The following is a 14,857-nucleotide window of genomic DNA, read 5'->3' on the forward strand; positions in this document are numbered from 1 at the left end:
ATATATTTTATTAACGAATGGCCTAAAACTGGGAAGTTCTTATTGTGTAAGGTATCTTCCTGTTTGTGGATCTGATTAATACAGTATGTCCCCAACAGTTTGAGTTAAACAGGAAATTAGGGAAGTGCTAATTTGTTAAAGACTTTGTATTTTAAGTAAGCATTATGACATTTTTATACAATTTTACCAGTGAAAAATGTTTCTTCAATGTTTTTTTTTAATGTATTCGTTATTAGATTTGGCTGAACTTGGACGTTTTTTTTTGTACAAGTGATACCACTTACATAAAAAAAAACAAAAAGAACGGAAAAAAAGAGCTTCAACAGCCTCTTTGTTTTTCTTTTGCTCACGATGCTTGAAACCACCAAAACATCTGTACTTCGCCGAAACCCATCCAGCTCTTCTTGCCTTGCTTGGGAGAATTTATAACTTCTATACGACGGCTGAGTCTGGCCCCGACCAGGGAACGACAGCTAGGTGTGAGGTGAGCGGGTCACAGACAGCCTGAGCGCCGGTCCCAGCCTGACAGAGTCAAACCTCCAAAACAGACTGGAGAATCCATCTAGAAACCCAGAGCAAGCAGCGTGGGCTTTCTAGAGGAACACACCAGACAGGAAACCACATGATATGTGTGCTTTAGTGTCTGCTGTGCGTCTCCGTGTGAGAGTGAGTGTGTGTAGGTGTTTCTTTCTCTGTTATACACATATACGCTCTGTGGTGTGGGATGGCTGAGGTCATCTGAGTGGAGACCGTCTCATATTGTGGCCATGCTTGTTCAATGGAAGTCAGTGAGGGCCCTATATTTCTAGCCAAGAGTCCTCACTTTATTGATTAGTCAAAGAGTTCTCAAGAAAATGACATTATTGCCAGATGTTACATTTGAACAGTTTAACTTTAAAAAATCTCTCCAGTATAATTACTTTACATGAACAGTAGTTAGGGAAGTAGAGAGAACCATTTTATTCTATGTTTAATCCATACATAGAGCCCTTGACAGTATAGTCCACCTTTTGATGGGCCCAAAATTCAGGCCAACGCTCATCTGCCACTGGTTACAAAGAAAAAGGAGCATATTTCCTCATTTTGCTGGGAAGGAAATGAAATTGCAACAATTGTGCTTTGGTTACGGAGGAACCTGCCTGCCCTGCCTGCCGCGAGAACTTCCTCTTTTACTCTGCTGGGAGATTGGATTTCTGTCTCCACAAAGCAGAATCAGAGGGGTAGCGCAGGGGTCGCCGAGGCCAGATGGGCCGTGACCTGGATCTCTGCACTGACTGAACTATAGCTGCAGCTAATGAGAGTTCTCATTATCTGGGAATATATTTCCTTTTCTTAGTAGATGTTTATTCTATATTTTCTTCTGTCTTTGACTGGTAACCGTTGCGGGCCGTCACGGTGATGAATTCCTGTTGAGTGTGAGCATGGGTTTAAAACAAAAATAGGTTTTCAGTTGATTTTGAGAAACTGAAACCAGATTCGTGCTTGATGAATTAAGAGTGCATTGTCTCTGAATTATCAGTATTGATCTCCCACCACTTTTTAAAGGTTAGGCTTCTTTATGAGATGTATACCCAGCAATGCATTGTAGCTGCACTGTTTTTATGAAGGAACATTCTTTCTGTAAATTAGATTTATTCTTACATTTTATATATTTTACTTGTGCGTAGGATAAAAGCTATATGAGGCATAGGGTACTGTAACAGCATTAGCTTTACTGTATCTGAAACTATTTCTTCGTTGGTCTATTGAATATTTCCTATTGAAGCACATTTGTCCATGTGGCTGTTTTTGAGCTAAACACCAGCAGGGTCCAAAAAGATACATTCTTACTCTCCGTGCCCTTGATTCTTTTTGTCTATCTGTCTGTCTGTCCCACCTTCTCTTTCCCCGCCGGCCTGCCCGCCTCTTCGTCTCTGCCTGTGTCTCTCTGGCTAGAGTGATGATTCAGGGCCTATTGTGAAGTCAGCAATCCGATACAGAGCCAGCCCAAGAGCGAGGGTGGGGAGGTGGCGGGGTTGATGGAAGGAGGGTTAGGTTAGAGTAGAGGGGGATGAGAAACAGGAGGGATTATGGCTGTTCTCATAGCCGTGTCCACGCTGTCTGGAGCCCCGAGGCGCTTTGGCACCCTTACCTGTCCTCTGCTTTACCTGTTGCTCTCATTCTCTGATTCAGCCCCTGTGTCTCTATTTCTTTGTCCTTCTTTACCTTTATCTTTCTCACACCCCCGAGCTCTTCACTGTCCCTTTTTAGACACCCTGCCCTTCCCTCTCCTTTTTTTTTTCATCACACTTTCACATACATCTTCTTTTCCCTCAGTCTGCCTTCCTTCTTCGCACATATGGTATTGTGAGTGATTTTATTAGGAAGATGATATGAAGTGTTTCACGGCCTGGTATGATGGAACAGCTTGCGACTTCTGAGACATTTAACTCCTGTTCGCTCGCCTTGGTGCATAGGGCAGCAGTAACTTCTAATAATGGGCCACATATTGAATCTGAGAGCAGATGGCGTATGTCTGTGTGTGTGTGTGTGAGAGAGAGACCATACCTTTCTCTCTGCTGAATGTCTCTCCTTGTGTCTTTTTTTAAGGACATCTACCTTATGTTGTACCTCTCACATGCACACACACTGTGATGTCATGAGCAGCATTATTTAACAGGCAGCTGGGAGGCCATTCATCATTTAATTAAAAGCGTCTGAAAGGGATCTGAGGCCTAATGAGATTAGCTTTAATTATTGATGCTGCTGCTGCTGCCACAGAAACGCACTTACACACACAGACGCTCACAAATACACACACACACACTCCAGACATGGCTCTCTTAGACTTAGACCCTCGCTCAACACACAAATACTTGCGTGCGCATTTTTATTTAATGTTCTTCAGTTCTTTGCTGTCTTACCTGATCTCTTTTTGGACACACACACACACGTCTCATTGATTTCGCATTGCGGTGAAATGCAAAGGTGCTTGGGGAGGGGTGGGTAGATTCAGAGGGGGAAGGCTGTGGTATGGGGACCAAGCAGGGGGTGCGGTAGCTGTGGTCGGGATTGGGATGGGGAGTTACAGGACGGTGGTGTTTTGTTTCTTCAGGTCCCTCACAGCAGCACAGAGGAGCTCTTACTGCTCTAGTCCATCCACGTTATTCTCTGTGGAATTATTGAATAAAACTTGTTTTTCTCCTCTTTATCTTAAAAAATTCCCCTTAAAAACACTGAAGAACATTTTTTCTTTTGTTGTAATCAGAACAAACGCATACTTTCATTAAATAATCGCTTGGTCTCTGATGCTGTGTTCACACTAATGTTGAAAAATCAACAGCCCATAAGTCATTTCCAGTGGAAGATTTTACAAACTAACGCTTAATGCATTCAACTAAATTCAAATTGCCTCAAGATGCTTTACAGAAAACTTGAAACTTGAGCCTGAAACCCCCAGAGTAAGCATTAGGTGACAGTTGCAACTGAAAAACTCCCTTTTAACAGGAAGAAACCTTGAGCACAACCCAGCTCATATGGAGGGACCCATCTGCTTGAGGCTGAGAGGCCTTGAGACTCGAGTCATAGACAAAATAATGACACTGTGATGTGTTGACCAATCATATGCGTTTGTTTCACCATTTTGTATAACCTTTGTCACATAGTGGCAAGCAAAGGCTTAAGGCTTTTACTGTTTACTGTTGGAGCAACTAACAAAAAGCTAGAAAAGATGCTAGCCTGCACATCAAAACTTTGCAAAAATGCTTTTCTTCTCTTATTTCACCTTCACATTTCTTCTTACACGTTCTTATAGATAGATTGATTCTTCTCCTGTGGTTTCCTTTTTTCTTAACAGTCATTAACTTAAATTACCATTGTTAACAAACTGTTTCAGGGTGAGCACATACTTGTAATGTTATATCCTATATGCTGCCAGTAAGGACTCATGCATCATGCAGCATGGAGCTGAGAGTCATGTATTGATCCATGCATGAGTCGTTTAGATGACTGATGATTTAGGGCCTGCTGATTTTCAATTAATAGATTCACCATTTTGTCTATAATGTGTTATAACAGTGTTAAATCAATGAAATATCTTATGTTACATAAAATATTGTACCTTTGGATATGTCATACAGAGACATGTGTCAGTGTGTCACCCACTTGAGTAAGTAGAGTGATGGCCAGTGTGTGTGTGTGTGTGTGTGTGTGTGTGTGTGTCTGGTCAGCCATGGACTGGTTTAGGTTTCTCCCAGTTGTTTTTTTAATCACTCTCATCAGATTAGCAGAGCAGGGGCAGTCGAGGCCAAACGCACAATTAACAGCGCAGAACCGGTCCACACGCACACACACACACACCATTACACACACCAACACATACACACACATCCATCATTGACTTTTCATTTGCCTCCACTGAGTAAAGCTGCATTAAATCGTGTCTATGATCCCCTCACTCCCTGAGACAATGAGGAGCCAAGTCAAATGGCAGATAGGAAGACCACCGGTGTGGCGAGTAGGATGGAGAGTAGTCACTGCTCTCCTCTACTGGGTTTCCTCCCCAAACATGTGGATTCACTACAAGTAAGGAGCACTGCACACTCACTGATAAGCATATCAGCATACTGCAGTCTGACAAGAAATATGTGGCTCATCATTGACCCTCTGTAAATTGGCCACTCATGGCTAATTTATGCTTTCGACATTCACTTGTCTGCAAGCGACGCAGGGATCCACATAAATTTTGTTATCTGCCCAGGTCTGCAGAATGGTGGATCCGCGTTGCATCCTAAAATTTGTGACCATGCCAACTGTACACACAGCAAGCCTGCCAATTTCAAATGCCCTAGCAGAACAGCATGTTTCCAGAACAAACCATGAGAACTCCTGGTGTAAAAATTAAGCCACATTTTCCCGAAATCTCTTTTCACCCACTGTGATTGGGACGGGAGGCTATTATGGTGGTAAGCTATCCAATGCCCCTCAGCCCTCCTCAGTAATAGTCATTGAGAGAGTGCTAAAGCCCAGTATGTAATTAGCTACCATACTTGTACCCTGTTGCTAAAAAGTGTTAACTCCCAGCTAGCCCTGCAGAAACCTCCAGAGGATTCCTAGTTCTAGTATTTCTGCAGAGGTGAGGGGCAGTTACAGTTAACAAATAACCTGTCTATGTTGCAGACAGATGGAAAATTGTGCTGCAGACAAAGGTGTTTTTACCTGTTTGTCACAGTCTCAGTTTTGCTGTTGCAGTAGCTGATAATATCACAGCCCGGAAAAGACATTTACTGTTAGTGTCTTTGTTTTATTTGCATTTGAGCATATTTCTTGACTGGTTCTGGTTCTAATTCTCTGCCAATCGACTAAGTAGGCCCAGCTACTACTGTATATGCTAATAATTAATATTTGTATGGCGAAATGTGGAAAAATACCCAAAATACATTCAACATGGTGGGGGATGCTGTGCATATTCTGGTGCTGACAATTGTTGTCATCACATTAGTAAATAGATTCTACTTCACCTAGGCAGATAGGTTAAAGACATTTTAAAGATACTTCAGATTGCAGCTTCCAAATGTGCAAAGTGTTTGCAAAGTTGTATTTTAGCTCTTTGCAACTTCACTTTCAAATTGCGAGCAACACTAGGCAGTTCTTGTTCACATAGACTGGTATAGAGACACACATAGTGATGTTTTGGGAGAGTACCTTTTTCACCTGAACTCCTCCTCCTCCTCCTCCACCTCCTCCTCCTTTTCCCTGCTCCACAGACTCACCCTGTTCTTTCCTTTCACTCTCTCACTTCTTTTCTTCTTCTTCTTCTTTTTTTTCTTTTATAGCTTCCTACTACACCTGAAAAAGGGGCATTTTTGGAGGTATAAAGAGAGGGATAGATTTACACCTCCCCAGGCTGGGGGAACTGAGGGGGGGTGGAGGAGGAGTGGAGGATTGAAGGTTGGAGGGAGGAGGCTCGGCACAATGTATTTTACATGAAAGGAAGGGGATAGAGTTACCACACCGATAACCACTCATACAAATGGGGAGAGCAGGGAGCTTTGAGCAGGGGACAGGTAAACGGGTGAGACTCTGTGTGTGTTTGGGTGTGTGTGTGTGTGTGTGTGTGTGTGTGTGAGAGAGAGATTTGTGGAGTATAGCTCAAGGTGGCATTTGTGTTTGTGTGGCGGGTAACATCCTTCATGAGCGTGTCTTGTGGTCAACGGGGACGGCTGGTTGATCACGTTGCACAGGTGTATGCAAGTGTGCAAAGACGTTTTCTCTTTAAATCCTGTCAGCTATATGCTAGGAGGTCAACACGGCAAAAATCTGCCTGCGCCTGACTTTTAGTATAGTTGGTATAGTTTAGTATAGTATAGCTTTAGATTACCATAATAATGTCATTAAAGTGCATTAAAGGAATGATTTAGGGGAAAACAAGAGAAAGCGCTTTGTGTTCTTACTGAGAGTTGAGAAGACCGACGCCACTCACACATCTTTACAAAAGTTACAAATTAAGCTACAGCAGCTGCAAATTAGCTTAGCTTAACACAAAGACAGGGAACGGGGGAAAGTACTATGCTGGTTAAACCACAGCTGCTTGTTTTCACTCGGTTTTTGTACAGATGGTTTTATAATGAGTTAATTTATAAGGTTTAGAGAGGTGCTTGAATGCTAGCATGGAACAAAACTGGGCCAACTTTTTTTCTGTTTCCAATCTATATGCTAAGATTAGCTCGCTAAGCTTAGCTAAATTAGGCTGTAGCTTCCTATTTAAAGCACAGACATGAGAGTTGTATCGATCTCTTCATCTAATTCTGAGTAAGAAAGCAAACAATCAAATTTTCCCAGATGTCAGATAATCATTTTAAGTCCGATTTAACCAACTGGCCCTATTTATAAATTATAAAACGGTGATAGTGATTAACTTTTAATTTAAAGAGTCAAACAACAACAAATGCTTTTGCAACGCTGGTCAGCTTTGAATGTCTTTAAAAGTGCTTTATAAATAATATTGACATGATTGATGTTCAGAGAGACACAATTAAAAGAGAGAGAGAGAAAAATATATCTCACCTCAAACAGCCAGATAAAAGACAAAGTGGAGCAGAGTCTGTCCTCATGTGTCTAGCTGTCTAAGGGAAGATAAACTGCTGTTGTTCCACTTGAAGAACCAAGTTTTTCTCGAGGGCCTCTTAAAGGGACGCAAGACACCTCCGTCAGGCACTTTTACATTCCTAAAGGTCAACAAAAACCAAAGCAGAGCCCAGTTATCTTGCTGCGTCAATATACTACCCTCTTCCTTTGCTCAGTTCACTGCTCTGATGTGCCTGTGCCACACTACTGTTTTGTTTTTTCTGTCCTTTTTTTATGTGTGTGTGTGTATTTCATCAGGCGTGTTGTGGGACACCTCCCCTGCTCCCTTCTCCGTTTGCTGTGAAAATATTTCATCGGGGATGTTTTTGGACGACCCCCTCCCGATGGGGTCTTGCCTGGCTAATAATAAAGTGCTTGAGTTGTCAAGCACTTCGGCAACACCCTAATCTGTTCTGACAGCTAGTACTCCACGTACACTCTCAGACGTCAAGCACACACACGCACACACTAACGCATGTCGGCGTATAACACACTTTCAACAGACGTTTGCCCTGATGCATGCGCACAGGTCCACACACAGTCTATCAATCAAGGTGTTTATTGGCGTCGGGGATGAATGCCGTGGGACGGGGCCATGAGCTGTCACCGCAGTGGCCGAGCTAAAGGTGGCTTGGTGCACAGTTGGAGACAGTGGCCCTGTTCCAAATTGGTCTCTGGGCCTGTATACATTCAATATCCCTTCTCGGCTATTTTCTGTTGCCTTGTAAGCGTACAGTAACATTCAAGCTGCTCTGGGTGTTGTTAAAGGATCAGTTCACCCAACGTAAAAGTCTTACTCCACTACAGCAGGGTATAGACATGCAGATATTTCTGGGTTTATGATTGAGTTTTTAGATTTGTAGTAACACATTAGTGTATTTTAATGTGCCGTACTAACAGATAAAGAAAAAAAAATGGTGAAAAAACATGGTGTTTGACATCTTAACTCCAACCAAATGTTAAACTGCTCTAGTTACAGCCGTTGTTGCCAGACACAGCTGATGGTTTCCAGCACAAAAGCTGTTGAAAAACCACTGAAACACACACAAAGCCACCCAAATAGTAGATCGATACTTTGTTTAGTACTTTAACCGCCAAGATTGCTTACACCAGTGTAGGCTGTCATCAAAAAGCTATGCAGTCGAAACACAGTAATCGGTGAGCAACAAACTGCAGCAGACGACGACCACAACTACTCCCATTTAGCTGCTACGGAGCCATATGATGACACTGTGTAGTCCACTCATAGGCCAATGGAGTGTTTTCTCTACTGTTTAGAAAGATGCAGCTCGAACAACTGTGTTTTCCTCTTTGCATGAGCAGAGCACATTAAGTGCACTCACACACAAACACACACTGTCTTAGAAGGAGTAAATGCTCTTTGGTTTTGTTTTAAATAAGCATTAAAAAGAAATTAATTTGGAAAAAAAAAAAAACACTAAACCATCCCAAATTAAATACCCCTGCACAACTCTATTTTTCCCCGCAAAGTAAAATTCAGAGCCGAGTGATTGAATTCAAATTGGGCGTGAAACCTCCTGATCTGGAAATACTGGCTGCAGCCATTCAACAACACAAACAAAATCAAGTTGAAACACAATCACGAGGATGGTGACTATTGACTACGGGGAATATTCACCTTAATTCACAGACAGACTTCTTAAATGTGATGTTTTCAGCATCCAGCTCCATCTGTATGAGATGCATTCAGTTGCATGGGGGGAGTCAGATGTCAAGCCTTCTGGTATTTTTCTGCTCCCCTCCAGTATAGTTTCCACAGCACCTAAGAAAGAGTCTGTTGATCCGCAAAAGACATACAATAAGGACAGTTTCACTTCTTCAAAGTAAGGCGCCACAAAGGAAATTCCATTCATCTCCAAAATGTTAAGGTGGAGACCTTAATGTCAGAGACACATATCTTGAAATGTTGCTGAATAAAACAAACATATGTGCGTAGCTAGGTGCCATGTTGTGCCACAAAAGGGTGAGTTCCAGCGTGGTTTAGGCATGTCTATGACTCTGCCATCGTTTGTGTGTATGAATCCTGTGTACAAGTGTGTGTTTAGGTGTGTTTCTCCCCTGATAACACCTTGATGACCACAGTGAAAGAGTGCCATCTTCAGACCGAGGCAGCTGGGAGACTCTGTGCGTGTTTGCGCCTCGATCCAGTTTCACTCATCCCCTCCCGCTCAGCCACACTCCGCATATGACACACATGTGCAGCCCGTGTGGTTCCAATTAACACAGATTGAAAGTGTGTGCTCAGGTGTACATGTGAGTCTCTGTGTGGTGTGGGGTGAGATGGGGGAGGGTGTGTGTGTGTGTGTGTGTGTGGGGAAGGGTTGGGGGGGTCAGTTGCACGGTGTGAAGTTTATGATCTGGCCTGTACTTTCTACTGCGCAGCGAGACACTGACAGTGTTTCCACATTCACGTCTCCGTTTACGGTTTCAGCTACATGGAAGCGTAAAGCAGGACTTAAATCATACAGATGGATGTTTTTGATTTGAAGGCCTCGGACTTAGTTGCTTTTGCACTATATTTTTAGAGACAGTCTATTTCTGAACGTGTATTTGTGTCTATATTAAGAATGGTCCTACACAAAAAATATAAAAGACATTTGAAAAGTCCTGGCTTTAAAGCTTAAGCGAGTCTGTAATGAGTGACAGCTGAGAGAGAGAGAGAGAGGGTGAGAGAGAGAGAGAGAGAGGAGGAGGAGAAGAGAAAAAGAGGGGGAGGAGGCAGAGGAGGAGGGAAACAGGACGAGTGAAATGTTCCCCATTACCGGAGTCGGGGAAGACAGGAGCTGTGCATGGATTGACCTCAGAGACAGGGAGGAAGAGAGAGGCGTAGTTTAAGTAGTTTCTGCAGAGTCTCCTTTTTCATGTTTGCTCGGAGTGAACGAGAGAGACGCAAAGAGAAAGAGAAAAAGAATGCATTTTCTCCCCTAGAGCTACCTGGAGTACAAAGTGAGAGGCAGGTAGAGAGAGGCGAGGAGCGTGTGTGTATTCCTGGGTGTGTGTGTGTGTGTGTGGTGTGTGTGTGTGTGTGAGAGAGAGAGGGAGACCAGCGAGCCTGCGTCTGAGGGGAAGCTGGCGGATCGTACAGCTCTGTAATGCTTTGTGGAAGTATAGGAACTGACTGACCTGTTTACACCCTGAGGTAAGAGCCAAGCGTGTTTGTGGAAATGTGCTGAAAACAATGACGAGGTTACTCTTTTCTGTAAAACCTGAATAATACTTCTACTTTCCGTATTTTGGAATTAATAAATGTGTGGGATGAAATTTGATATTTGGTACGTGTATTTGGTGATAACATTATTATTATTAGGTGAACGGGTGTACGATTGAGAGCCTCGAAAACGTTAGGAGGCTGTGGTGATGGCAGCGTTATTGTTGTGATGAAATTCATATTTTTAGTTTAATTAATTTCCACGTCAACTACATTTAAAAACAGCTTCACGTGAAATGAAACAAATTTATTTTTCCTTGTGCTTTTATGTTAACAAAGATAAATGTTTTGCCTTGAATTATCTGATATTCTGCATTTTTCTTTTATTTAAGACATTTGAAGTTTAATCTAGGATTATTATTAGGAAGGTGTCATCAACCAATTAAATTTTTTTCACAATACTTACATTTTTTTTTTTTATTTTAGTCCGCACCTACTCAAAATTACGAGATTTTTTTAAAGTAATTGTTATAAGCGATTATTTGAATATTCTATTTATTTATTTTTAATTTATGGCTGTAAATTAAAATGTTCTTCCTCGCGTAACAGATTTTCTTAAAGGCATTGTATACCAATTGTGTCTGTGTGTGTGCAGCTCTGTGCTCGGTATCGGATGTCCCATTGCAGATGGGTTGGGTTATTACCAGAAACACAGCACTATTCTTCTTTCTCTCTCCCCCTTTCTCCTTCATTTCTCTTCCTGTGCAGCGTTTTTCGAGGTTTGAAAGAAATGATAACACGACTCGATGTAAAATAAAATGTCAGTTCTTCAGGGAGCTTGTTAAAGGAACAACGAAACACAGCTCGGACCAGAACTAAGACTGCTTCTGCTTTTTCTCCGACTCACATTCACTTATTATTATCTTTTGAGGTCAAATTAGGCCTTGCGCTGTTATTACATCTATTAGATGATCAATATCATTAGTTAGTCACAACACAAACATAGCAGTGTATAATTCCCTTAAATAAACTATTGTTATTAGTGCTAATTACCCGTGGTACCTGTATATATCCCTGAGGGAGTTCCCGGGCCGGGTGGCTAGTGTTCCAGGCCGGTCACCCAGCCAACCAGGTCAGAGGTCACCTATTTAAGTGGCTCAGGTGACACAAATTGTTTCTTCGGCCATTGTGGCAACCTAACAAGGCACTTAGAGGTGCTTTGTTTTGTTGTTAGAGATGAAATATGGTGTGTTTTACTGCGACATACACAAGAGGAAGAAGAATATTGAGATTGAGGCCAGTTTTTATTTGTAGATTTATCCCTGTACGTCAGGTTTTCATCAATAGCTTTTTTTTCTGGTTGTGACCGGATCATAAACATGACTGTCAAAATGATTTAAGTGTCTGTTAATTAACTTCTAAAGAAGTGAAAAATAATCAATTGAAAATGTGTAAAAAAAAGAAATAATAATTTGTTTAAAAAAAATGGAGAAAGAGTAGAGTAAAATAAAATCATGAAAGTGTTTTGAATATGAAACATGTATTTTTGATAGAAAAAGATAAAAACAATCAGATACTGAGAGGTGAGGTGGGACAGCGGTCCACAACTGAGGGAAAGCGTACGCGGCGATAAAAGCTTTTCGGGATCAAAGCCTGCGTGTGTTTGTGTTTGCACAGATCGTGTCGAGACAGAAACGGCCGGGGCTTTGCTTTTCCGCACGTGTGTGTGTGTGTGTACGTGCACATGCGGGCTGTGTGTGCATGTATGTAGCCGCGCCGTGTGCCTTACATGTGGATTGCAGTTTCTCACGGCCACGCTGCTGATGTCGTGACTGACAGCCTTGTTAAATTTCAGCAAAGCATGAAACGTGACATGAAAGTGGCTTGTGTGTGACTTAGTGTGCATATGCGTGTAAAGTGATCCATACGAGGGCACCGGCTAACCTTTGAACCCTGTCTTAAACAGCTAAGTGCTGCTTCTTATTCGCTCTCAGCAGGATCCTCTAATCAGAACCATAACTACACAACGCAGTCCTCTATACACAAAAATCACACAGAGACGTCCTAGTTTCCAAATAGCTGGACTTCAGCGTCTGCTTAGCAAAGCACTTTCTCTCTGCATACTTACCTGTGATTGCGATAATGTGCAAATGACTTGAATATATGCTGCTTGGGGGAATTTGGCTGTGTGTGTGCGTTTGTAAGGCATTTCCATGTATGTGTGCGTGTGTGTGTTTGGCACCCCACGCGTGCCCTACACCTCGACAGTGTGTTGACACAGTGATTATAGGGCAGCTGGTACACATTGGCCCTCGCTCCGCCCTGCATTTACTGTTCTAATTAGTTCCTGTTCCAAATAAGAGGGAGGAATTTTAATAGAGAACCACTGGTCTGCCGTGTTGCCCCGCATACCCTCACACACAGCGACGCACATAAAACCAGCCTGTGTGTGAGTGTGGTGCAAGGGCACTGAGGCTCAAGTGTGTTTCCTCGATCTTTTTTTAAGAAAAATTCCCCCCACCGACTTCGGAAAAAAAAAGTTCCAGCACACAATGATTGACATGACCAAATGTCCCGGGTACCCCCCAAAGTCAAGGCTCAGTTTAGTGGCCACGCTGACCTGTTTAGCGATGAAGAATGAACCCTGTGCTGTGACCTAACATGACCCCACCATGACCTTTCAACTCTTAACGGGTTGAGCCCAGGATTGAGTAGGGTCAACAAGGGAAAGTTAATATCTGTCACTTAGATGCCAGTTAGCACTTATGTCACGACGGCGGCTACAGCTACCGACACCAGGTCTCTATTTATTATGAGTTTGGCATTTTAGTAGCGTTAAAAAAAATAAAGTCAAATTCAGCATGAATTGAGCAATTTTCCACTTTGCTTTCAAGCAATTAAAGTAATTGCGGGTTGAAATGTACTTTGTTGTGATTCACCACAGTGCTAATATAATCTGTGTGATTCATAAACACTGTTTTATGAGGCTGGTTTATGACATGCTGGTTCTTATGAGCTGAATGTGTGTAATACGTGTGTGTGTTTAATTCCTCTCTCCTGGTTTCTCTGCAGGTGAAGAAATCACACAGTGAATCTCATGTTCCAGACCCTTCAGACGTCAGGTATGTTCATATGTGTCTGGGTTTTTTATTTTTTTATTTTTTTTTAGAAGTCCTTGTGTGTGTGTGTGTCCTGGTTGTCTGGTCATGGTGCAGAGAGGTGAGGTTTCACTACAGTTGCAAGCTGTGGTGAGGTCATCAGCACTTCCCCAAGACCCCAGTGTCCGAAAACCACACACACACACACACACACACACACACACACACACAGAGGAAAAGATACAATTCAAACGATTCAATCGAACGGACAAGCGAAGGGCGCATGCTGTACACGCGGTTATTTATTTAGCACGGAGTCCTGAAAGGAACAAGGAGAGAAAAACAATAGTGGTAAAAAAAAAATATGTGAGATCTCGAGAAATCATTTTACTTTCTCACATAAGTGAGAGAGATTTGAAGGGAACACTATAGTGTATATTGTATATTACTCTGGCAGACTGACTTGAATTTGTTAGCAACCAACTGTACTTAGGACAGCTTTACGGGTCCTAATGCAGATGCAGAGAACATTGGCTGCATGTGAGGCAAGACGATGCACTTTTGTGAAAAACATTTTACAAAAAATGTGCATAATTTTCTTTTCTTTTTTTATACTGTTATTCATTCTTCCTGCCATATTCCTTCTGGGGCTCTGTAATTTAGAGCTGAAACACAATCATTTTTGTCATTTTCAAGCAAAACGTTAAAGATGTATTTTCTGACTCCTGCCACTCAGATATAGTGCTTTTCTTTTCCATAAATTATTATAAACTGAATAGTTTTTAAAGGTGCAAAGTGTTTTTTTCTTTTCTTTTTTAAAACAAATAAATAATAATAAAATAAATTTAATAGAAAACTGAAAACTTTTGAAAATCAAAATAATCGCACTCAAAAAAATGTGTTACGGGCCTGAAACTATTCTACCACTATACAACACACATAACGCACACATTGTGTTTCAGCAATATGCAGCATAGCCGTTCGATGAGCAGACATAATGTGAAAAACAGAAAGGAGTTTATGAAACACCAACTCCTGCCATCGCCTCCCGAGAGGAGTGAAACAGAGGGAAAGGAGGAAAAAAATGGACAAGGAGGGGAGACAATCATTTCCTGCTGTTGAAAGAGAAAAAAAAAGGAGCGATGACGAATTTTTAGCACATAAGAGAGAAAAAATAGAGTAATAAGTTGGAAGAAAAACATACAGTACAGTAGATATGTGTTGGATTTTTGTCTGAGTGTTTTGTCTGCAATAATGCTTTGTTGGTGTTAGGAGAGTGATCAAAATGTACCCGGGGATCAGAATGACTTGAGAGTTGACTTAGAGTGTTTGTCTTCGGTACATTCTCTGTTTTGCACCCCGTAGCTACGTCTTTGTCATCTGCTGAAAGTTATATGTTTATACCTGTCAGTCTGCCTGTGGGTTGCAGTCATGTGTGGCGATGCTATCTGCCCATAGCAATGAGATGGCGAGCCTCCAGACCGCC

At 42.0% G+C, this 14,857-nt stretch overlaps 1 protein-coding gene across 1 annotated transcript in view; it reads left to right on the plus strand.

Moving 5' to 3' along the window:
* eya4 (EYA transcriptional coactivator and phosphatase 4) overlaps positions 1–14,857 on the plus strand; it is a 43,364-nt gene that overhangs the window by 7,740 nt on the left and 20,767 nt on the right. Inside the window, exon 3 of the mRNA XM_084560733.1 lies at positions 13,346–13,395. Coding sequence (XP_084416859.1) covers positions 13,346–13,395 — 50 coding nt within the window. The remainder of the gene's footprint in view (positions 1–13,345; positions 13,396–14,857) is intronic.

This window comes from Chelon labrosus (genome assembly GCF_963514085.1).
Source record: "Chelon labrosus genome assembly, chromosome: 14".
NCBI lineage: Eukaryota > Metazoa > Chordata > Actinopteri > Mugiliformes > Mugilidae > Chelon > Chelon labrosus.